Raw genomic sequence first — 22,894 nt, 5'->3', positions numbered from 1 at the left:
CATCCTTTCAAACTTTGCCATTTGGGGAGGTGTGTTTTATAAGTAATACATATGCACATAATTGGTAGATAAATATTCTTTTGTAGGGGATATGCCAACATGTTTTATTGATCAAAAAGGCAGAAATCCACTGGCTTGAAGGCTTGGCAGGTCGATAAATGTTTTCTTACGTGAAAACTGATTTTTTTAAAAAACCAAACTTTCTGAATTCTCCCATCTATTGCTGAGAGAGTTGCTCCAGAACCCAGGACCTACAGCCTGAGGCCCAGCATTCTGCAGCCCCTGCTTCTCTCCCTGAATCCATGGTGGGGAACCCCTGGGCTGGCCTCATGGTCCTTCCTGGCCTGAATCTTAAAGGAGAAGGTCTTCCCACAGCATCTTCCCGGCCGTAATTGCTTGTTACAGAAAGGTCAGCCATGAATTTATCAAAACCTTGTTTGAAGCCATGGGACTCTTCCGGCTGCTCTGACTTAGAAAAACTAGTTCCTTAAGTTCACTCCCCTCCTGGTGAGCACAGCCAGCCATTTATTTGTGGGAAATATTTCTCTTTCAAATATTCGACTGGGGGCGGTGAGGGCATGCTCTAGAAGGCCACCATGTGGAACCTGGCCTAGTTTTCCATCTGGGGCCTGCACCGTCCCCACACTTCCCCGCTTTCCTTGCCGGTCAGCCTCAGCCTGAGCAGGCTCTCCCTGAGTGCGGCTGCCAGTGTCCTCCAGGCTTCTTCCCCCGTGGGCCAGGGCAGCCATGTGTCTCCCTGGTGGCCCCAGCCTTAGGGACATACCCAGTGTCTGAGCACCTTTGGTCACTGGAGCTTCTTGGCCTCATGCCTTTCTTGGGGGTTCCTAACCAAGGGGAGCCCAGCTTCTGACCAGCGCAGTCTGGATCATTCTTCCCAGTAGTGGTCATGGTCTGGGGCAGAAGGCTGCAGAGGTTCTGGGGAGAGCCGGGGTCAGGGGAAGCTGACAGGGTTGGCTCTGTGCCCCACCCTAGCAGCCCTGTGGCTGGCAGCTCCTTCCTGCCCTGCTCACCAGCTTTAGGACTTATCTCTGATGGGTCAGCCTTAAATACTGAAAGGGAGGAAAGCTGGTAGAAATACGGCTGTTTTTACCTGCTCCACCCTTCTTGGCCATCTTTTAGAAATCTCCATCCCTGGATAAGGCATTTTTAGTCTTCCCCTGCTTGTCTCTCAACCACTCCTTCATATCTCTGCCCTCTCCCTCCTTCACCCACCTGTCCTCCTGTGTCTTTTCTGCTTTATGGCCGTGTCCTTCTCCCCTCCTGCTCACATGTCCTCATCCCAGCCCTCCCCAAGGAATGGCGCTCCTGGAGGCTGCTGAGAGGAGCACGGACCTCCAGGGCTTTCGCTGCTGACCAGCCATATCCAGGAAACCAGGTCTTCCCTGGGGCTGGGCTGGGTCCTGCCTCCCTCCCTCCTTTCTTCACCCCCTGTAGACCTTTGTTAAGGAGGGCCTTCTCAAGGGCACGCCTCTGGGCTCCTCCAACCACCTGAGCCCCCTTGCAATTGTGTCCTGGAGTGTTTCACAGGCATCTCCTGATCTCTGGCCTCAGACAGGCCCTGGGGCTCAGCAGGATAGGGACCTGGCCCCCCCCCTGAGCTGGACTGGGTGGAGAGGGCTCGTGACCCTTATGGGTGTAGCCTTCCACCAAGGCTTCTGAGACATCTCAGCCGTCAGGGACAGAGACATTGTTTAGGACTCCTCCTTGTGGGAACGTCTGTAACCCTGGGGGTTGTGTCTCTTGTTCTCCTCTCTCTGACTTCTCTGTTTCTGGCATCCCTTCTCCCATTAATGTTGGTGCTCCCCACAAATCTTGTCTGGCCCACTGCTCTCCGTGGGATATCTATCCCTGAGACTTGCCTGTGAACGGAACCATTAACTCTCCAGATAAAAATATCTAGACTTTCCTGGATTGAACCCAAGCTCTGACCCATCTCCTGATGTCTTTTGGACACCCTACCCCTAACTACCAACTCAGCAAAGCCAAACTCAACCTCATGATTTTGCCATTTCACTCCCCAGTCTCCAACCACTTGGTGGCTTCTCTCCCTGGATCTTCCATCTCAATCAGAAGGACCACTCCTCCCTGGACCCCAAGCCAGAATACCCCTGCTGAACCTTCCCTCCCTCCCAGCCCCTGGACTATCTCTTAGGATATTGTCTTATTCTCACTGTCTACCTACCTCCACCATCTCCTGTCAAGCCACCAGAGCACTCCCTTGCCTGAAAGGCTTAGAGGCCCTCTCTCCTGGCCCTTCTCATTTTAGCTCTGAGCTTCCCACGTAGTTTAGGCAGTTCAGTGCACACAATTGTCAGGAGCTCTTCCGGGTGCTGGGAATAGCACTGCCTTATTTACACCCTGTCACGCCTCTGGGCCTTTGCACGTCCTTTCCCCTCTGCCTCGATTGCCCTTTTCCTTTGGGGAGAACAGCCCATCTAAGACCTGGTTTAGACATCTAGTCCTCAAAGCCTTCTCAGACTTCTGCCCCTCCCCCTAGACCATCTGGAGGTGTCTTGCAGTGATTTGTTTGCACATCTGTCTGCTCTCTAGACTGGAGGCTCCCAGAGGACTGGATCCCTGTCTGATTCACTTTTTTAAATTTTTATTTTAATTAAATAATGAATAAGCATTTATAAAGACTATAAGAATACTCATAAAATATGTATAAGATGTAAGGGCTAACAATACAGTGAACACCTGTGGACCCACCTTCCCTTAAGAGACTATCTGTTCATACCATCAGCACCTATTACAGAGGCTGGAACTATTATTCCAAGGGTCAGTAAATGTTTGTGAATGACTGAGTGCTCAAATGAATGAATAAATGAATGTGGTTTTCTCTATTAGTCTCTCTGCGTTGCTGGGCAAACTTGATTTTGGAATCCCAGCTCCATCACTTGCAGGTCACAATGGCTTTACAGGTTCCTTAACTTCTATATGTGGCAGTTTCCGTGTCTGTAAAATGGGCAAAGTGAATCCTACCATGGATTTGCTAGGAGGCTTAAAGGAGTTAATATGTGATGGGCGCCTGGCACACGGCGGTGCCCATGGCAGGGGCTCGGCTGGTGTGCCCACCGCTGTGGTCAGTGGCATATTCTGTGTGGTGGAACTGGGGATGCTGCCAGCAGTTAGAGAGGACTCCAGGAGTCATTCCTGCCATTCTGTCCTGCGTGAGGTCAGACCCAGGGAAGGGCCAAGTGCCATGCCAGTCACATGCCATATTTCGTCAGCTCAAACACATTTTGGGACTACATTTTACTGTTCTGAGTCATGATGTGCCCACAGCCATCCATCTAGGAAACACATACTGAGCATCCAGTGTGTGCCGGGCATTCTGATAGGCTCGGGGCACAGTTGTGGAGAAAGCCCAGAGGCCCTGCCCACACAGCGCTGGCAGCCTAGTGCAGGGATCACAGAGGGTGCACAAAAGCAGTACTAGAGTATACAGTGAGTTGGAGGGTGCTCAGCGCCTTGGAGAACAAAGAGGCAAGAGGGACAGAAGCTGCATTTTAAGTAGAATGGTCTGTAAACAAGTGATTCTCCAATGAAAACATACAAATGGCCAATAAGCGCATGAAAAAATGCTCAGTATTGCTAATTATCAGAGACATGCAAATCAAAACTGCAATGAGCTATCACCTCACACCAGTCAGAATGGCCATCATTCAAAAATCCACAAACGATAAATGCTGGAGAGGGTGTGGAGAAAAGGGAACCTTCCTACACTGTTGGTGGGAATGTAGTTTGGTGTAGCCACTGTGGAAAACAGTATGGAGATTCCTCAAAAAACTGAAAACAGACTTACCATATGATCCAGGAATCCCACTCCTGGTAGTATATCCAGAGGGAAGTCTAATTCAAAAAGATACCTGCATCTGAATGTTCACAGCAGCACCATTTACAATAGCCAAGACATGGAAACAACTGAAACGCCCATCAACAGATGACTAAAGAAGTTGTGGTGTGTGTATATATATATATATATATAAAATCATTACTAAACCTTAAAAAAATGAATAAAATAATGCCATTTGCAGAAGGAGAGAGAGAGAGTAGGAGATGAGGCCAGAAGGAAAGGGGCCAAATCTCGTGGGGCCTCGTGGACCATTGTAAAACCTCTGGCTTTTCCTGTAGGAGAGAAAGGGGGGCTTAAGCAGAGGAGGGAAGTGGCTTGATTTATGTATGTAAAGGATAATCCTGGCTGCTGTATAGAGAAGACTGAAGAGGGGCGAGTGGGAGCAGCCAGGCTTGTGCAGAAACGAAAAAAGAGGGTGCAGGGGCTTGAACCAGGTGGAGCGAGGAGGCAGTAGGAGCAGCGAGACTCTGAAGCTAACAAGATCACTGATAATTGACATGGGATGAGAAGGAAGGGAGGCAGAGATGACTACAAAGGGGAGATAGGGAGGAGCATATTTGCAGCAAGATCAGGGGTCAGCTTGGGCTCATCAAGCTCGAGATGCCTGTAGGACATCTTAGAGTTGACAGTGAGCCAAGCGAGGAGTTCAGGGGAGGGATCTGGGCCAGAGATGTATGTTTGTAGTTATCAGGAGGAAGTGAGATTTATTTATTTTTAAAAATATTTGTTTATTTATTTATTTTGGGTGTTGTTTTTGTTTTGGGGGGAGGTAATTAGATTATTTATTTTAATGGAGGAACTGAGGATTGAACCCAGGAGCTCGTGCATACTAAGCATTTGCTCTACCATTGAGCTATACCCTCCCCTGGGAGTGGGATTTAAAGCCTTCATTGTTGAGGGGGCCCTTGAGACTCAGGGGTTGTGTGTGTACTCAGAGAAGCTCCTGTACACAAAGGCTGAGTCCCTTCAGTGTTAGAAGCAGGGTTCTGGATAGGGAGATGAGGAAGAACCTGTAAGAGAGTTTGGAAAGGTGTGGCCAGGAGGGAGGAGGTCACCCAGGAGAAGGTGATATTCTGGGAGGCAAGTAGAGGACTTACTTCAGGAAAGAGGGAGGGCTCGGCACTATCAAGTCCCACTGCTGAGCAGGTGAGAGGAGGAGCTGAGAGGTGGCTGTGGGATTTGATCACGTGGAGGCTGTTGTTGACTGTGGCCTGAGCAATTTCTGTAGAGTGATGGGCAAAAGCCAGGCTGTACTGGTTGAGAGGAAGGGAAGAGAGGAGCTAGAGGCTATGAGTGGAGACAATCCTCTCAAGGAGTTTTGCTTTAAAGAGCAGCAGAGAAGCAGGGCAGTAGCTGAAGGGAAAATGGGGCCAAAGTTCTTCTTTCTTTTTCAGGATGTTTGTGTGGCAATTGAAATAATCCAAGTAGAGAGGTAAAAACGGACAGTGAAGGAGAGGGGAGAATTTGTGAAGGTGAGAAGTGGGCCTTGGGAGCAGGAGACAGTCAACATGGGGGGACAAATGTCAAGAGGCCTTCGATGTACAGATTCCCATCCAAAGGCTCCCGCTTTCCAATGGTGAGCCAGTTGTCAGTGACAGTGAAAAGAGGGGGGTTCATGTTGGAGGCTTGAAGGTCAAGGAGAAGGTGTGAGGGATCATCTAGGGGACGGGAGAGTGAAGGGTTCACGGACCTGTGTTGTGAGTGCCAGGTAACAATGACAGCCGCCATGTGGTATGTGGACATGCATCAGGCCTGTGTGCAAGGAGCATTGCCCTTGCAGTGCAGACCTTGCTGAGGGCAGAGGGCATTGTTTGTTTATTCACTGTCACCACAGCTGAGTTGAAAGTTAATTTGAATTTGGATCCCTAATTGTCACATGAGAAAGACTACATTGTGATGCAACACTGAATTCAACTCATCATGTACACAGAAGTCTGCCTGTTACACATCACCCAAAACACAGTAGAAATTGCTACACTTCTCAGAAGAAACCACGGACCTTGCACAGCCTGGGAAGGGACTGCAGTCCCTTCACATGATGCCAAAGGCTCTCTGTAGTTTCTGATTAACTTTCAAGAGCTACTTTGAATAATTTAAGTAAAACAATGAAACTATGAATTTAACCAAGTAGGATAATTTCTTTATAATACTTAGAAATCAGTCTATGAGAGGTCCTAGAGCCTGGATTCCAAGTGTGGGCCAGAGATGGCTGCTGCCACCATCACCCTGGGCCTCACGGCTGGTGGCAAAGGTGGCCCAGAGGGACTAGACTCAGACTGGTTATCCTACTGAAGAAGAAAGTGGCTGGTCTATGAGACTGGATGGATGGGTATATGCTGTTGGTTGATGAAAGAGACTTTTGACAGACATTTAACAGTGTTTCTTTTTTCTGGAAGAGTCTTTATTAGACTGAGGGCGTGTCTCTTCACCAGCAGTTCCTCGGAAGGGAGGAAGAACTGCCAAGTGTTTTGAGTGGGCCTCCCCTGGTGGGCTCCTCATCTCCTCTCTGAAATGGCTTGTCCTGAGACATCTTACCAGTTGTACCAGTTGGCTCCTGAATCTTTTTGGTAATCAGATGGCCTTCATAGAAGGGAGGCAGACATAGAATCCCTTCCTGTTAGACCCTACAAGGGCCGGGAGCACTGGAGCTGAAGAGGCCAGGCCAGGCCGCTTCACAGGTGGCTGTGGCCCGGGCTCCACAGTGGCTCTCAGCCAGGCTGCCCTGTCACTTGGTGCCCATATCCGCCCAAATGAATACAGACTGAAATGAGTATAGAATTTCAGGGAAACAGTATGAAGCATTGCCTTTGGTTTTTCGTGCTCAGCCTCTTTCAAATTGGAAAAGGAAACCTGGCAGAAATGAACTTCGGTTGGGTGAAACAAAAAGGAATGTAAAGGCATCAAGTTTAGCCTGGTGATTTGCCTGCTGCCTCATTGGACTCTCACAGCTCTGCCGGCTCGGCAGCAGCAGGGCCAGGTCAGGAAGGAGGTGGGGGTCAGGCACACTGGACCTCCCTCAGTGGTTCCTCAGGGCCTGGATCCTAGAACTATGGCCCCACCCAGCCTTGCACTAGCAGAAGAGTAACACTTCACCCATCGTGATGGATTGGATTGGCAGCAGGCCTGCTGGAAGACTGGCAGAAGGAAGGCTCCTTTGTCCCTGTCAGAGATGGCATAACTAGGCATTGGGGTGCCTCCCCCACTCACTTCCAACTGTCTGGGGTCAGCCTCTGAAGGGGACAAGCCAGAATGGAAGAGACCTGCTGGCACAGTAGCTCTAAACTTGAGCTGCATGTTGAAATCACCTGGGGAGGAAAAAAAAAAATACTAATGCCAGCGTTCTGCCCCCACAGATTTTGATGTAATTTGTCTGGGGTGCAGTCGGAGAGTCAGAAATTTAAAAATCAGCCTAGATGTTACTAATGTGTAGGTTGAGAGTCTTGGTACTCAAAGTGTGGTGTGCAGACCACAGTAGAAGCATCACCTTAAGAGATTTTTAAAAAATGTTTACTAAGCAACTGTTTTATTTTATTTTAATTTTTTGGTGGGGGTGGGGAGGAGGTAATTAGGCTTATTTATTTATTTATTCTTATTTTATTTAATTTTTTTAAACTTTTTTTTTATTGAGTTATATTTATTTATTTTTAATGGAGGAACTAGGGATTGAACCCAGGACCTCGTGCATGCTAAGCATGCGCTCTACCACTGAGCTATACCCTCCTCCCAACCTTAGAGATTTTTAAAAACACTGACTGCACCCCAGGCCTACTCAATCAGAATCTATACTTCATTGGGATGTAAGAGGGGACACTCGTGGTCCTACCACATAGCCTTGTGCTGAGGGTTCAAGTGGGAAATGCTTGTCAGGGCTCAACGCGGGACGCAGTCTGTACTCGGCCAGTGGTGGTTGTGATGATGCCACCAGACAGAAGGAGGAGGTGGTGATGGAGCTTGGCAGGGTTACCTCAGTTGGTAGAGACCTCTGCAGGTGACTTTTCTAAGATGTGTTTCTAATGTTGTTATTTTCAATGTCATTTCAGCACTTCCAGGAGACTGGACCCCAAGGAGCCCCTGGGTAGCCAGAGAGCAGCTTCCCCAACCCCGAAGCAGCCTTCTGCTACTGCTCCTGGCCGCGAGAGCCCACGGGAGACAAGGGCACAGGGCCCAGCAGGCCAGGAGGCTGATGGCCCCCGCAGGACGCTGCAGGTAGACAGCAGGACGCAGAGATCAGGGCGGTCCCCCTCTGTGTCACCGGACAGAGGCAGCACCCCCACATCACCCTACTCCGTCCCCCAGATCGCCCCCCTTCCCAGCAGCACGCTGTGTCCCATATGTAAGACCTCGGACCTCACGTCGACCCCCAGCCAGCCAAACTTCAACACCTGCACCCAGTGTCACAACAAGGTCTGCAACCAGTGTGGGTTCAACCCCAACCCTCACCTCACCCAGGTAATCACCTCTGCGCCGGCTCCCCTCACCCCACCCACCTGTCTTCGCACGCCTCCCCTGATTCCCTTCCCCTTTTCACCAGTTCTCTTTTGCTGGCCATTTCCCTTGGCCATCAGCAGATGTATCTTCCTAGGGCTTGTATTCTGGCTCCAAGATGTAGTAGCAGAGAACAAGTCCCGGCCCCCGATCTCCTGAGGGATTCCTGTACCTCCTGAAAACTGGATCAGAGGCTCTGAAGAAAAGATGCTTTCTTACCTGGTCCAAGTTTGACCTGGAGAAATCGCCTTAGAGAGGGCCAAAGACAGTCTTAGGGATAACTTCTCCCCGTGGATGCTCATTTGGAGAGGGCCATGAGCAGCGGCAGGGCCCAAAGGGAGGCAAATCTGTGTGGCCCTAGGCCAGCGTCTCTCCCTGACAGTGAGTTCTGGAGGTGGATGCCGGTGAGGGGAGCAAGGTGTTAAGGGGGTTAGGAACCTGCCTTCCACCTGGGCTTCTGTTCTAGTTCGCAGGGGCCTGAGGGGGTGGAACAGCTACCAATCCTGAGAAACGGCCTTGGGGTATAAAGTAGAGACCCAGGCTGGGGGCCAAGCACACAGTGATGTCAGTGTCCTACACTCACAAAGAGGCCACGACAAGGCCATTTCTGTGAGACTGGCCTCCTTTCTGCCCCAGAGGACCCTGGGGCCCTAGCCCCACCCCAGCTGTGTCAAGATGCTTTGAGTTGCTGTGGGATGCTCGGCCAAGCCCCTGAGGCTCTCTTTGGTGCTCTGGAGCCTGGGTGCTTCAGTATATTAGTTGAGCTGGGGCCATGCCTTTGAAATGAGTGGGTTTGCTGACTTCCCCCATCTCCTCCTGGGTAACCCAGAGAAGCCTCTGGTTGTCCCCTCAGGGCTCTGCCCATGGGCAGGATGGGGAGTGACTGACTGCCTGGCTGCCTCTGGGATTATCAGCAGCAGGAGCCGTTTGGACCACATGAGTGGGGGGATGAGTGAGAATGAGTGAGAATAACTGTTCACAGGTCGGGGGTCTATTTGTGACAAGAGGTGCTGTGGGTGTGGGACGTGTGGTTTGCGAGAGGTAAGTGTGAGATTCCGAGGAAGGAGCTGCTGGTGTGGGGAGATGACTCAGTGTATTTGGAGTCGCTCCTGGAGTGCGGGGGCTTCCTGAGGAGGCGTGCACACTCGTGATTATTACATCTGTGATTAGAAACAGGCCCATCCCTGCACTGATCAGTTAGGTAAGTGTTGCTCTTCGATATTTAGAACCTTGTGATTAAGGCCAGGGAAGCTCACCTGTGTGTTTCTGCCAGCAAGATGCCAGAAGCACCCGGCCTCACAGGAGCAGGGAGGCTTGGCAGGCAGGGATGAGAGGCTGCCGTGGGGATCACCCCCTTGGGCTGGCCTTGTCCCCCGGGTTCCAGCCTCCCTGAGACACTTACTAGAACAGCAGGACCTGAACGACTCTGGATGGGGTGGGCAGAGATCAAGGGTGAGCCACACGTGGTGGCACCAGTTTCCTGGTGGGCATCCCGGTCCTTCCCACACAACAGGCTCCCCCAACCTTCAGTGCAGTGGGAGGGGAGCCAGCCTTTGGCTGTGCCTGGAAAAACAGCAGAGTGGGAGGACCTTGGCGACACCCATTCCATCTGCCTCATTGTGCTGGGAGGAAGCCGAGGCTCAGGGTCAGGAGGAAAATGGCCTCTACCTTACTGCAGATTCACAGCGTTTGCTGAAGAGTGGGCCTCCTGGCCAGGTACTTCAAGACACATGCAGGAGCTTCAAGACAGGACTGCCGCTGGCGGCCTTTCCCAGACTTGCTTTCACAGAACATTAGGGGCTGCTGTTCCATGGGACCCAGTTTGAGAAATGCTGACCTGGTCCATGCTTCACGTTCTCACCTGGTGGAATGCCTTTTTCTGCAAGGGTTTCCAAGCAGAACCATTTCTTCTCTAGGGCTGGCTTTCAGTGGCTGTCAAGGAAAGAGACCCATCGGCCCATTTTCCTGAGGGGCCAGCAGAGCCCAGTATTTGAGTCAGAGCAGTTGCCCTATGTTGCTTTGCTAAGAGCCGGCGCACCTCCCTGGTCAGGCTTGCGCATAATGAGGAAGCAAGTTTGCAGGTTCTGCTCACACACCTGCTGATAGGTGCACCCCGGTGGGACCACATCTGGTCTGGCCCCTCTGTCATGATGTTATGTCAGCCGGGAAGGCTGTTTGTGGGATTGCCCTGGTGTCCTGGGCTGGGGTCCTGCCCGGCCTGTGGTTCTGGGCAGCACAAGGGTAGGTTCTGAAGTCAGGCGTGTGTAAGTGTAGGTGGCAGGGGCTCAGGCAGAGTGATCTTTTCCAAGAAATTCAACTCCAGCACTCACTTCCTTCTTTGATTTCTCACTTCCTAGGAGGGGCCCAGCTGGAGTGGGAAAGAGCCAGGGGACTGCGGTTCCCAGCCCAGCTACACTGCAGACACTGGGCACTGGGGAGCTTCATGGGGGCCCTGTCTGTGGGGGCAAGGTTGTGCCTGAAACTGCTGGTGTGGTAACGCGGGGTAGCCTGGGTCCTGCATCCTGCCTCAAGGGTCACAGAAGCCTCACTAGGGCAGGGAAGGGCAGGGCAGCAGGATACATTTCTCCGCAGCTTCTCACTGGCCCAGAGAGAGGTAGAGCATTCCTGGAGAGGGACAAGGCCACACAAGTGACATGGCCACACAAGTGACATGGAGGGGTTCACGGCCACTCAGACCACTAATGAAGCTGTTCTTGGATCTTTGGAAATGTGACCATGGAAAATAGGCCTTTTTTCATGTGTGTCAGTGGCTAGTTTGTAACTAGAGTAGCAGCACAGGTTGGGAGCGTGATAGAACTGTTGTGCTGAATGGCTGCATGAGGACAAAGAAGAAAGAAGGGAAAAGACTGGTGCTGCTGGGCCGATGGGCACCAGAACTCAGTGTTTTGGTTTTTCTGTCTCATGGCATCTCTCAGGGTCTTATTACTTTAGCTGGGTCCTCAGAAACAGCATGCCGGGGCTGGAGATGAGAATCACATGCAGGTCAGCCCCAGTTGGCCAGAACAGTGTCTGCTCTTCTGGCCAGTGGACCCAGGGGCTGACCGATGGGTGCCGCGCTCACACAGACACGGCGCTGCTTGTCCTGCTGTGCCCAGGTTGGCCAGCTCTCGAGGCAGAGGCAGGGTTGACTGGATGCCTGTGCTTCCTGGTCAGATCAGCAGAATCCTCTCAGAGCACCACCTCCAGTGAGGCCACTGCCCGCATCTGGGAGGCCCACCCTCTTCCCCTCATCCCCAGCCTTCTGAGTCCAGGCAGCCCATCTGCCATCCACCTCCCTTGCTCTAGTCAGAATCGCTTATAAGCCCCTCTAAGGAAACTACAGAACAGTGAGTGTAGTCTTTCTTCGCCTGTTCCAAGGTCTAGGCTCTACTGAGACCAAACCAAAACCAAGCTACTGTGCCCACCCCCATCCCCACCCCCTGGCAAGCCTTGGGCTCAGGCACTTACCCAGGGTGGGTGGTGTGGAGAAGGGAGGGGGAGATGCAGTGGCCACAAGCCTCTTCCTCTCCTGCCTGCATCCTACTCTTTTCCGGCAAGGGCCGGGCCAACAGATGGCCCGGGGGTGGTGCTGTGAATGCAGCCCGGATCCCTCTGCTGCAGCCACCAGCCTTGCCCCCTTCCCTCTGCTCCCTCCTGGCCATACTGCCGCCTGGGCCAGTGAGGAAAGAGGAGCAGGTGTTAGAAGGACTTGGACGGTAGCGGGCTGAGGAGAGGCAAAGATGTCCTCCTCCTTCCTGGGCCCAGCCTTCCCCTTTCTATCTCCAGGTGGCAGGCCCTTTAGGAGGCCTTTTTCCCACTGAACATCTAGTCTTGGGGTGGTTTGCCTGGCAGTAGCCACTTTGACCCAAACAATTTCTGAGTCAATAGGGAAATGCTCCCCAAACTTCAGTCAGCCCTGGGCAGCTAGCCTTGTTGCCAGTCCCTGTTTCCAGGAGATGGGCCTCTCAGCCTCCTCTCTTGGGCCCCTGTGGGGTGGAGGCCAGAGGCACTGGGGCAGGTGGAAAAGTAAGCTATTCACAGCTGCGGCCATCAAGCATGGAATTCTTAACGTTTAGCTATGAAACGGGGCTGTAAATTTACCTAAGATTGAATGTAAAAATTAAATCAGAACATAAAATGTGAAATTTTATTCCTAAAACACTGGCTTTTATAGATGAGGGTCAAAGAAACAGAAAGAAGAAAGAATGGAGTAAAAAAAACCGGCAGAAAGAGAGAAGTAAAGTGGAAGCAGGGAGAGAAGGGACAGGAGGGGAGAGGCGGGGAAGGGAAGTGATGGAGGGGCAAGTGACCCCGAGGCAGGAAGAGGCAGAGGTGAAAAGCTCAGTAAAGTAGCCAGTTGCTGGCTGGTAACCTGTTGATTCTGCTGTTTCTACGAATCTGTTAGCTCAGCCTTTGGCCTAAGCAGCCTGGCTTGTTTCTACCCAGTCAGAGGGTGGGCTTCTCCCTTCTTCTCATCCTTTGTTCCTCCCCAGTTGCTTTCTGAGTGCTTCTGATAAGCCAGGAACTGTCCTCGACACTGGAGAGGCAGGCAGAGCTGAAGCAGGTGGGTTGTTCAGCCGTGGGGAGCCTGTAGGCCAGGGGGAGAGGCAACCCTTCCATCAACAACCACACCAGCAAACACACAGCCATACCTGGGGGGCAGGGCTGTGGAGGACCAGGAGGAAGTTGAGGTGGGGGATTGGCGCTTGATGTTACTCTGCCACAAGACTCTTGGGAACTTCTCCCAGGAGGAGAAGTTAGGCTGCAGATGTTAGACTGAAGCTGGGCTGGAGACAGGTGGAGGCGGGGAGACCTGAGGGGAAGGGTGAAGTCCACGTGAGGGCCTGGGAGCAGGTGGGGTCCAAAGTGGTTGGGGTGCCATAAGTCAGGACCAGATGGCAGGCAGATGTGATTTCCTGCTGGGCTCTCCAGATGTGATTTCCAGGGTTTTGGAAGGTAGCAATGGGAAGGTCAGGTGGGTGTTGAAAAACACCTCTTTGAAAATAGATAATGGTGAGTGTTACACATTATGAATGTAATTAATGCCACTGAATTGACACTTAAAAATGATTCAAGTGGCACATTTTGTTTTATTTTACTCCCTTCATATATGTACACACACACACACACACACACACACACACACACGACCGTGCAGATGCCTGGTGTATTTTGGAGGCTAAACAGACAGGTTTTGGGAATGTAGTGGACATGGGGGTTAGGAGATGGAGAATTCTTCTCTCTGGGCCATGTCAAGTTGGAGGTGCCCGTGAACAGCAACAGGGTGACAAAGCTAAGACCAGGCGGGGGCCGGAGACCTTGGAGAGTCACAGCCATGTATTGACATTAGTATACTTCCAACTAAATACTTCAGCAAGCATATCATTAGTTAGAGATCAGTATTTGTTTAAGGTTTTTTAACATAAAATTTACACAGAATGAAATATACAAAACTTAAAAGTCCCATTCAGTGAGCTTTGATAAAAGTGTGCACCTGTGTCAACCAAAACCCACCTGTCAAGAGAGACAACATCGCTGTCACCACAGAAAGTCCCTTCAGGCCCCATCCCTGTCCATCCTCACCCCTTGCCAGACACAACTGCTGCTCTAATTTTTATCCACCATCAATGAGTTTTGCCTGTTCCAGGCAAATGGCAGAATGCACTCTTTCGTGTAAGGCTTCTCTCACTCAGCACAGTGGTTTCTGAGCTGCATCCACGTGGCCAACTCTTGAGAAGCTTGGCTGAGAAGGGGAGGAAGGAGCATGGGCAGTAATGAGGCAAGGTGTGCAGGCAGGAGAGGGTTTCTGAAACGCAAAGGACAGTGGTGTTGTCTGAGTCCTGAGAGGGAAGAGATGCCTAGGGATGTGGAAGATGGGGCGTAATTGAAGGAGTGGAGCCCCTGGAAGAGGCAGGCCTGGATCCTGAGTGTGGAGGAGGCATTCTGTTGTGTGGCACACTGGAAGCAGGGCCATCATTTGAGCCAGAAGGCAGGGGAAGGTGACAGGCCAGGATGGGGAGGAGAAATTGAACCATCTGGTATGGAGGAAAGCTTCCTGGAGAGATGGAGTGAGTTAACCGGGCAGCTGTACGGGCCCAGGAGAAGCTAGGACATAAGTTAATTTATAGTGAAGCCCATTTGCCTAGTGCCCATTCAGCTGTTAGGGTGCAGGCAGGGAGAAAAGGTGTGCAGCTGGATCTGGTTCTGAAGCAGACACAGGTCAAGAGAGCGCAGGGCATTTAGCAGAGTGTGACCAGAACGACAGACCACAGATTCAGCCGGGTGAGAAGGGATATGAAAGCAGAGGGCCCACGGCCAAGCAAAGCAGAGGCTCGGCAGGGGAGTCTCCACAAGGCCCAAGGGCTGCTGTAGTCGGGAGGCCTGGGAAATGACCTCAAGGCTGGAAGAGGACAGGTGCAGGGGCGATTTTGGAGGAGAGACCGTTTTGGACAATGGTCAGTTTGAGGGTGAGGCTGAGGGATAGAGGTGTCAGGTGGGTCAGCCACATGGCTGCCATCTGTGGTGACTGTGGGAGTCAGTTCAGTGGAGGCCTGAGAGGCAAGGGACAAGGACTTTTGAGAACCGGAGGCCGTGATGAAGGGGCCGGGAAGGCAACAGCAGCCAGGAGAGGAGCAGGGTGGGGAAGCCAAAGGCCGAGCCCCGAGGGTCCCGGGGATTTTGAAGACAGGGTGAACCACATTCTGGGGTCAGGGGAGCACAGCTTCTCCTGGCGAGGGGACCAAGAGGAGTGTGGACTTGGGGTGTGGGGAGTTGACTTGGTCCTGGACAGGAGATTTTATAGGGCACAGTGGACAGGCCAGGGAGGGAGGGAAGGCCCTCTGGAGCAGGGTCAGGAGAGTTGAGGGATGTCAGAAGGTGGAGAAGGATCAGCAAGGGGATGGATTCTCTCCCTTTCACGAAGCTCCAGGCTAATGAGGCCTTCCAGCCCTAAGCAGCAATTAGGTTCAGCCTCTGCTACCGAAATCTTGGCCTCAGATGCTGGGCAGATTCCCAGGGCCTCCCTCAGGGTCCCAACATGCTGAGATTGGCACAGTCCTCCCCTGTGGGCCAGGCCTGGCTGACCCAACTCTGGATCAATGTGTCCTGCCCTAAGGGACCCTGTGGTGCCTACCCCTAAGCCTGAGGTCAGCCAGCTGATGGGCAAAGCAGGTCAGTAGCAGACTTCGGGCAGCTGGATGCCTGGTGGAGCACATGATGTGTCCAATGCCATGGGCAGTGCGAGGGTGCAGGCCAGCCCTTGTCCTCGGCTCACAGTGGGTTATGTGCCTCCTGTCGAGGCGTGGCCAGTGATTCATAGCCCGGAAGAGCATGGAGCACATCGGCCAGTGGGGGACCCTCCCAGGAACCTCTGGATTTGGCACCAGCAGGGAAGGCTGATTTATAAGCTGGTTCTGTGATGTTTCAACTTGTACTAAAATGGAAAAAAGCATGAATGCAGCATCAGGCATGATGTCAGTGCAGTGATCCGACACACTGAGTCCCCGCTCTCCCAGGGAGGGCTGGGCCTTAGAGGCACAAGCCGCTCCTCTCTGCAGGAAGACAGGCTAAGTGACGTCTTCTTCCTTGCTGGTGGGGAGGTGGAAGGGGACGGTGGAAAGAGAATCTGTTACGGCTGGGGGCCCTCAGCGCTTCTTGGCAGCAGTGGAGGTGACAGCATTGCAGGCTCCACCCAGGAGGAGAAGCAGATTCCCCAGGCAGCATTCTTTGGGGCCAAATATGACATGCAAGGCTAGATCCCACCATTTGGGGCTGAGGCACAGGGTGGCAGTGCCACCTGTGTCCCTGTGGGAAAAATGTAGAAGCTCCCCTTAAGAACTGCCACCACCCCCTTCCTACCCCAGAGCCCAGTAGAGAGGGAACCACGGGGAGTAACCACGCAGACAGATCATGGCTGACTGCTCATTCAACACATGGTTCACAGAGCCCCCAGCTGGTCCCCCGGCCTCTGGATTCTCTGGTGCCACCTTAGCTGCCCTTCTATGCATTGAACAGTAAGGGAGCAGCTGAGAAGGGCTCTTCTTGAGGAGACAGTCCCTTCAGAGCCACAGAGCCCACAAGGCCTGCTTTACTGAATCCCTAGCAGGCTCCTGGCAGAGCAGGCAGTGGCTCCCACTTTCCTGTAGCTTCTGCTTCCCCCACCTCCAAACCAGCTCTTGGCCTGAGCCTGCCATTCCCTACTACCGCTCAGGCCCCCACTGGGCTGGGGTGCCTAGGCCTCCGTGCCTCTGAGATGGCAGGATGGGCCTCCTTACTGGCAGGAAGGGTCAGCTTGACAAAAGCTAGTGTCTGGCAGAGCCATCCATCTCCATCTCTGAGTAAGCCCCGGGAAGCCCCCTTAGCTCCCCATCTGGGTCTTGGGGCATGAGGTCTATGACCCACCCTTCTCCTGGCCAAGAGACAAGAGGACTTGAGGCGAGGTTCCCAGTTGCACTGGTAGAAGGCCATGTCCTCTGATTCTGGTGCCTAGCCGGCTAGGAGGGTACCCAGGAGCCAAAGACACTGTTCAGCCGAGGAAGCCTCTCACTGCTGCTGGTCCCAGGGTTTAGGGGAGCTGCCACAGGCCCGGTCATGTATACCCAGCCTAGGTGGGCAGGTGGCTGGTGGTGCATAGCCGTCTCTCTCCCTACCCAGTGGGACAGCCTTCATCCCCCTAACACGGGGTGAGGACCTTGGAGAGGCTGAGGGTGAGCTCCTCCCAGCAGGCTCCTGGGGGTCTGTGGGGGAGGCAGAAACAGAAGTCTTACTATGTTCAGAGAGATCCCCCAGCCAGTGTCCTCCTTGGGAGGCCTCGTGTGCTGGGCCTCTCTGCTGGGCCCGAGCCTGGGAGGGGCTGAGGGAGGGCACGGTCAAGGCTTCTCACCGTCTGGAAGAGGCTGGATAGAAATAGCTGCGCCCATCTGGGAGATGAGTCACTGAGGGGTGTTTTAGCCGTTTCTTGGAGAGGTTCTATTTTAGGTGAAACGCCTGTGACAGCCTGGGTGACGGGGGCTGTGTAAGGCAAGGTTCTGGTGGTGAGTGCAGGAGTTTTAGCACATGCCCTGGTTCAACCCTGTCCAGAACCCAAAGGAGGGTCACCCTGAAGTCCCAGGATAAAGAGCCTTACCTCCTAGGTTCCTCTTCTCGGAAATTCCCACCTCAGGGCAGGCCACAGCTGGTGGGTGCATGACAGACACAGGACCTTGGGTGTAGGCTGGGCACCCACCGCAGGAACTGAGTTTGTGGCTGCTGCCCTGGGTCAGGGCCTAGCCTCCCCTCGGGAGGGTGATCCTCTCTCAGGGTCCCTCTGAGAGTGAGCAGTCAGCTTGCCCCTGGAAGCTCACTTTTTGTGGGAGTGAACCCCCCTCACCCCTGCCAAGAATGACTCTTCTAAAGGAGTCTTTGGACTGAGTCCCAGGGACACAAATCGTTTCCTCTGTGCTTTCTCTGTCCAAAAGTAGATGAAGCCGCCTTGGGTCTTCAAAAGCATCTAGCTGTGGCGATGGCTTCACACTGTGGTGCTTGGGCATCACTGTTGTTAGGGTTTCTAGAGCTGGGCTTGGTCTTTGAGTTTTGCAGGGGCAGCTTCTAGATCCATGACCTGACCTACATGAGACTAAGTGGCCTCCAAAAGAGGCAGACATGCAAAAGGCACCAGGCTCTAGGCTGCACCTCAGGAGCAGGACAGGGCTGGCAGGGCCAGTCTTGCCAGCAGCACTGCTTCCTGGCTGGGTAATCGCACGAGCTGGTTATGAGCCGATCTAAATCATATTAGATCTTGGTTTTCTCTACTGTGAAGACAAAATGAAAGAATGCTTGTGAACATGCTCTGTGTAGTGCTGGATGCCGGGGTGGATGCACCAAAGTGCAGTCTCCTCCCCACTCCTCGGATGCTGCTCTTGTGCTTCTGGGAAAGACAGCCAAGCCCAGGCTCCCAAACTGGCAAGTCAGCCCCGGCGGCAGCAGCACAGCCCTACGGCCTCCAGGTATGGAGCAGGCCTGAGGGACCCCGAGGGTGGACAGAACAGGCCTTCTGCCCCAGGGACCAGACTGGACCTTTCCCTGGCAACGGGGCCGCCACGGGACTTTCAAAGACTCTGGCTGCAACCATAGATGAGCAGACTTAGCGTCTGTCCTTGGATCTGGTTGAGAAGATGGAGCCAGCCTCCTCCTTGTTGTCCGAATCTCCAATCTCATGGCCAAGGCCTTGGGAGAGCCGTGCCCCTAGTAACGGGTTGTCGGGACTAATCCCACAGGGAGCCTGTCTGGAGTGAGCCCTGCTTCGTGCACACATCACCTCAACAGGAGCTCAGGGACCAGTAGGGAGACAGGAGACACCCAAAGAAATGAAGTAGCGGAAACTTGGGGAAAGAATAATTACTGTGAAGAAAATAAACAGGTGATTAGATAAGTACTTCGGAGGTGTTTTAGATCATGTGGCGAGGGAGGGCCCTGATGGGGAACTGGTACTTGGTTGAGACCTGCACAGCTAGCTGGGCCTGGGGGCAGAGGGAATAGTGAGTGCAAGGGCCCCGATTATAGAGGAGAGCTCACAGGACCACTTGGCAGAACAGGAGGCCCAGTGCATCTTGGGTGAAGCAGCTAAGGGGAGAGGGGGATAGGCTGGGGTAGATCGGGGGCCTCATGGGCCGTGGGAAAGAATTCCCGTGGTAAGCATGATGGAATCCACTAGAGGGGTTCGAGGAATGTGTGACTGCCTCTGCTCTGCTCCACACACCTGGAAGTGACGTGCTCTGATTTATATGTGGATTTTTTGGAGGAAAATAATATTGGCTCATGTAACTGGAGGTCTGAGGGTAGACTAAAGGCATAGGTGAACCCAGGGAATTAAGTGAAGTCATGAGATCTGCCTGCTCCTCCTTGTCTTGGCTCCACTTCCAACTGTCTGCTGACTTCATCCTTAGTACCTGTCTGCCTACTGGGCAAGAAAGCTACTGACCACTAGAAGGCTACATCCTTCTGATGAGTGATCCTATCGCCTAACAGTCATCCACCAAGTAACATGGAAGGGCTCTGGTTGGCCCTGTTGGCAAGGTCACCTGCCCATCCCTGCACCGCCCCCGCCCCAGCTGAAAGCAGTGATTGGATGGATGGTAGCAAGGATTGATGAGGCAGGATGTGGATGGAGTCAGATGGTACACACTGAGCAGAGGCAGAGCCACTGGGTATGGGGAGGACCCTGGCAGGCAGTGGGTTGGTAGTTGGGGATGGGGAATGTGTGACTGCCTCTGCTCTGCTCCACACACCTGGCAGCTCCTAGAGGGTAGGGTGGTACCATCTGCTCCTTCAGCCCCACCTCCTGGCAGCCCAGAAACACCTGAGCCGGGCTGGGAGCTCGTGCCTGTGCGAGGAGTTGGGCCTGGCTGCAGTGACGTGGGCCACGGGCGCCCCCAGTCCTGACCATCCTGATAACCATGATGCTTCCTCCTCAGGTGAAGGAGTGGCTCTGTCTGAACTGCCAGATGCAGAGGGCTCTAGGGATGGACATGACCACTGCGCCTCGCTCCAAGAGCCAGCAGCAGCTGCACTCCCCAGCCCTGTCTCCAGCCCAGTCCCCAGCCAAACAGCCCCTGGGGAAGCCAGAGCAAGAGAGATCACGGGGCCCAGCGGGACCACAGCCTGGCCCCCGCCAGGCTGAGACAGCCAGGGCCACCTCAGTGCCGGGGCCTGCCCAAGCAGCTGCCCCTCCAGAGGTGGGGAGGGTGTCTCCACAGCCCCCTCTCCCCATCAAGCCTTCCACAGCTGAGCCCAGGCCACCTGCAGGAGAGGCCCTGGCCAAAAGTGCCACCACAGTGCCCTCTGGGCCTGGTGCTGCTGAGCAGACCCAGGAGGGCCTCACTGGGAAGCTCTTTGGCCTTGGTGCATCGCTGCTGACCCAGGCAAGTACCCTCATGTCTGTGCAGCCTGAGGCCGACCCCCAGGGCCAGCCTGCCCCCAGCAAGGGGCCACCCAAGATCGTCTTCAGCGATGCCAGCAAGGAGGCTGGCCCGAGACCCCCAGGCTCAGGGCCTGGGCCTGGGCCAGCACCTGGAGCCAAAACTGAGCCTGGAGCTGGAACAGGTCCTGGATCAGGGCCTGGAGCCCTGGTGAGAACTGGGGGAACAACCAGTCCAAAGCACGGCAGAGCAGAACACCAGGCAGTGTCCAAGGCTCCTGCCAAGCCAAAGACCATGCCGAAGGAAAGGGCCACCTGCCCACTGTGCCAAGCCGAGCTCAACGTGGGCAGCAAGGGCCCTGCCAACTATAACACCTGCACCACCTGCAAACTCCAGGTGTGCAACCTGTGTGGCTTCAACCCGACGCCCCACCTGGTGGAGGTAAGAGAGCTGGACCAAGCATGTTCCCTTGGGCCTTGGTGAGGGGCCGAGGCCTGGGGTAATGGGGGCATGGGAGCCAGAAACGGCTGCGGAAGGCTGGGTCTGTAACAGTCACAGGGCTGCCCCTACGCAGCTGCAGAGAGGCTATGCTCCCTTATCTGTCCCTGCCCTGGGCCAGTCCTTCCACTCAGAGAATAAACTGGCACAGCGGATGGAATAATCATGCCCGCTGCCTCTGACTGACTGACCAGTGCCCTAAGACTGGTCCCAGAGGTAGCCAGGCTCTGGAGGCTCTGAACTGGCCTCCGCATTCCCAGCTTTCATGGGGATGGCCCTGATGGAAGATGCCAACCATCCCTGCTCATGTAGGACAACCCTGAGGTCCCACCCTGCCTTCAGTCTGACCCTCACAGAGATTAAAGGGCTGTTAGACAGAGGCCTGTGCCCCCCCCCCCCAGGCTCTAGCCCAGCCAGGCAGTATCCTCCCATCATCCCTTCCTCTGAGGTCATGGGTTTTGATGTCTACTTGTCCAAATCACAGCTTTTGGTCCACATGTTTTCCCCTGGCTGGGCCTAGTCTCCCCGAGACTGTTTGTGGGGTTGCGCAGAGATGCTCTTTTTACCCACAGGGAAGTTTGAGAAAGTGCTCAAGACAGGTTGAGGCCTGTCTTTGTGGTCTCTCTTCCAGGAGAGTTCTGGTCACTGTGCAAAGCTGAGTGGAAGGGAGTAGGAGGCCTAGTGTTCTCTCAAAGCCTGGGGCCCAGGCTGGGAGGCTCCGAAGGTGTGGAGGTACCCTGGCAGAGCTGGACGAGCCTGGGCCTGGAGGCTGCTTCTGCTTACCCACTCCCTTACCCGCTCCGCCCTGCCCAGGGCCATCCGTGTGAACCCTTGGCTGCCTTGGGCATAGCTGGATGTGTCCCCTTTCATGGCGTGCCCTTGGGGTCTATGACTGACTCCTCTTGGCAGGTGGATGTGCCCCCAGCTGTGTCGTATCAGGAGATGGTCAAGCCAGCCTCCTCCTCCTGCACACACGGAGTCACCTGAGTCCTTGGGGCTCCTGGGCTGACCCATGTGTGATGGATGGCGGAGCGTGGGAGTGTGGAGCGCAGACCACCGCTGGCCCAGAAAGCAACAGAGAAGCGCGTGGTGTTGTTGTGGTCTCTGCAGCACCTTGTTCTGACTTGCCTTGGGCCAGCCTCAATGGGAGCAGCCCGTTGCGAAAAGGAAGATGACTTTGGCTGCCACAGGCCATCTTTTCCAACATGCAGGGAGAGGCAGGCTAAGGGGACAAGCAACCTCATGTGATGCCCATGTGGCCCTCCAGGCCCACACTGCTACCTCCCAAGCCCTTGGTCCAGTGGTTTACTGGAGGACAACTGGCCAGAGAGCCAGCTGAACAGAGAGGCAAGGGGACACCAACAGGGTTACCACGGCACCAGCGGCACTCCCGTCAGAGCCAGGCATGCATTTACTGCTGGGTGGGGCGGCCCGATGCTGAGGGACTGAGCCCAGTTGGACTGCTGAGCTGGCCCAGCCTGGAGGACCCTTGTCCCTGAGAGACCTCTTGGCCTACATTTCCTCATTAAGCAGAATGTGCAGAAAGGAAGGGAAAACTCTCTCTGTCTGGGAGTATAAATGTTCCTGACAGTTCCCTTCAGCAGCCTCTGGGCCAGGCCAGGGGAAGTGCTGATTCTGCCCAAACAGAAGTGTCTCAGTCACATGCTGACTCTGGGGGAGCAGGCTGGATTCTGATCCAAGCCTCTCACTGCTACTTGGCTGTCGCCTCCCTGGATCCCAGAGCTTCTGCCCCTTGATAGCCAGCATTGCCCCCGGCCCCAACCCCTCCATGTCCTCCTGTCTCCATATCCTGCCCCACTGCCACCTCCTGGGCCAGGACCACCCTTGCCTCCACAGGATCTGATGGGTTCCATGGGCCTGATGGCCATGCTGCTGGGCACACTGCTCCTCCTAGCTCCTCCCCACCCGCGGCCCCTGTTTCCCTGCTGCTTGCTCCTAACAGCAGCCAGAAGGTGGCCCAGCTTCTCTGACTCCTTTCTTCTCATGGCTCTGCTTGTTAATGCTGCCATCCTCGGAGGGCCTGTGGCTGCTTCTGGGGAAGGGGTGGATGGGCAGCCATGATGCCCCCTCTTGTGGTTCCCACCATGGAGACCATGCCACCATCAACGCTGAGATGCAA

The 22,894-nt window shown here is 54.1% G+C and overlaps 1 protein-coding gene across 1 annotated transcript in view; it reads left to right on the top strand.

The window, feature by feature from the left end:
- Positions 1-22,894, top strand: part of BSN (bassoon presynaptic cytomatrix protein) — an 83,214-nt gene that overhangs the window by 34,391 nt on the left and 25,929 nt on the right. The window contains exons 2-3 of the mRNA XM_032458490.1: positions 7,918-8,326; positions 19,813-20,697. Of these exons, the coding sequence (XP_032314381.1) occupies positions 7,918-8,326; positions 19,813-20,697 (1,294 nt within the window). The remainder of the gene's footprint in view (positions 1-7,917; positions 8,327-19,812; positions 20,698-22,894) is intronic.

The sequence above is a fragment of the Camelus ferus genome, chromosome 17, assembly GCF_009834535.1.
Source record: "Camelus ferus isolate YT-003-E chromosome 17, BCGSAC_Cfer_1.0, whole genome shotgun sequence".
In the NCBI taxonomy this organism is placed as follows: domain Eukaryota; kingdom Metazoa; phylum Chordata; class Mammalia; order Artiodactyla; family Camelidae; genus Camelus; species Camelus ferus.
The sequence above is the reverse complement of the archived record's forward strand: the minus strand, read 5'-3'. Positions and strand labels throughout refer to the sequence as shown.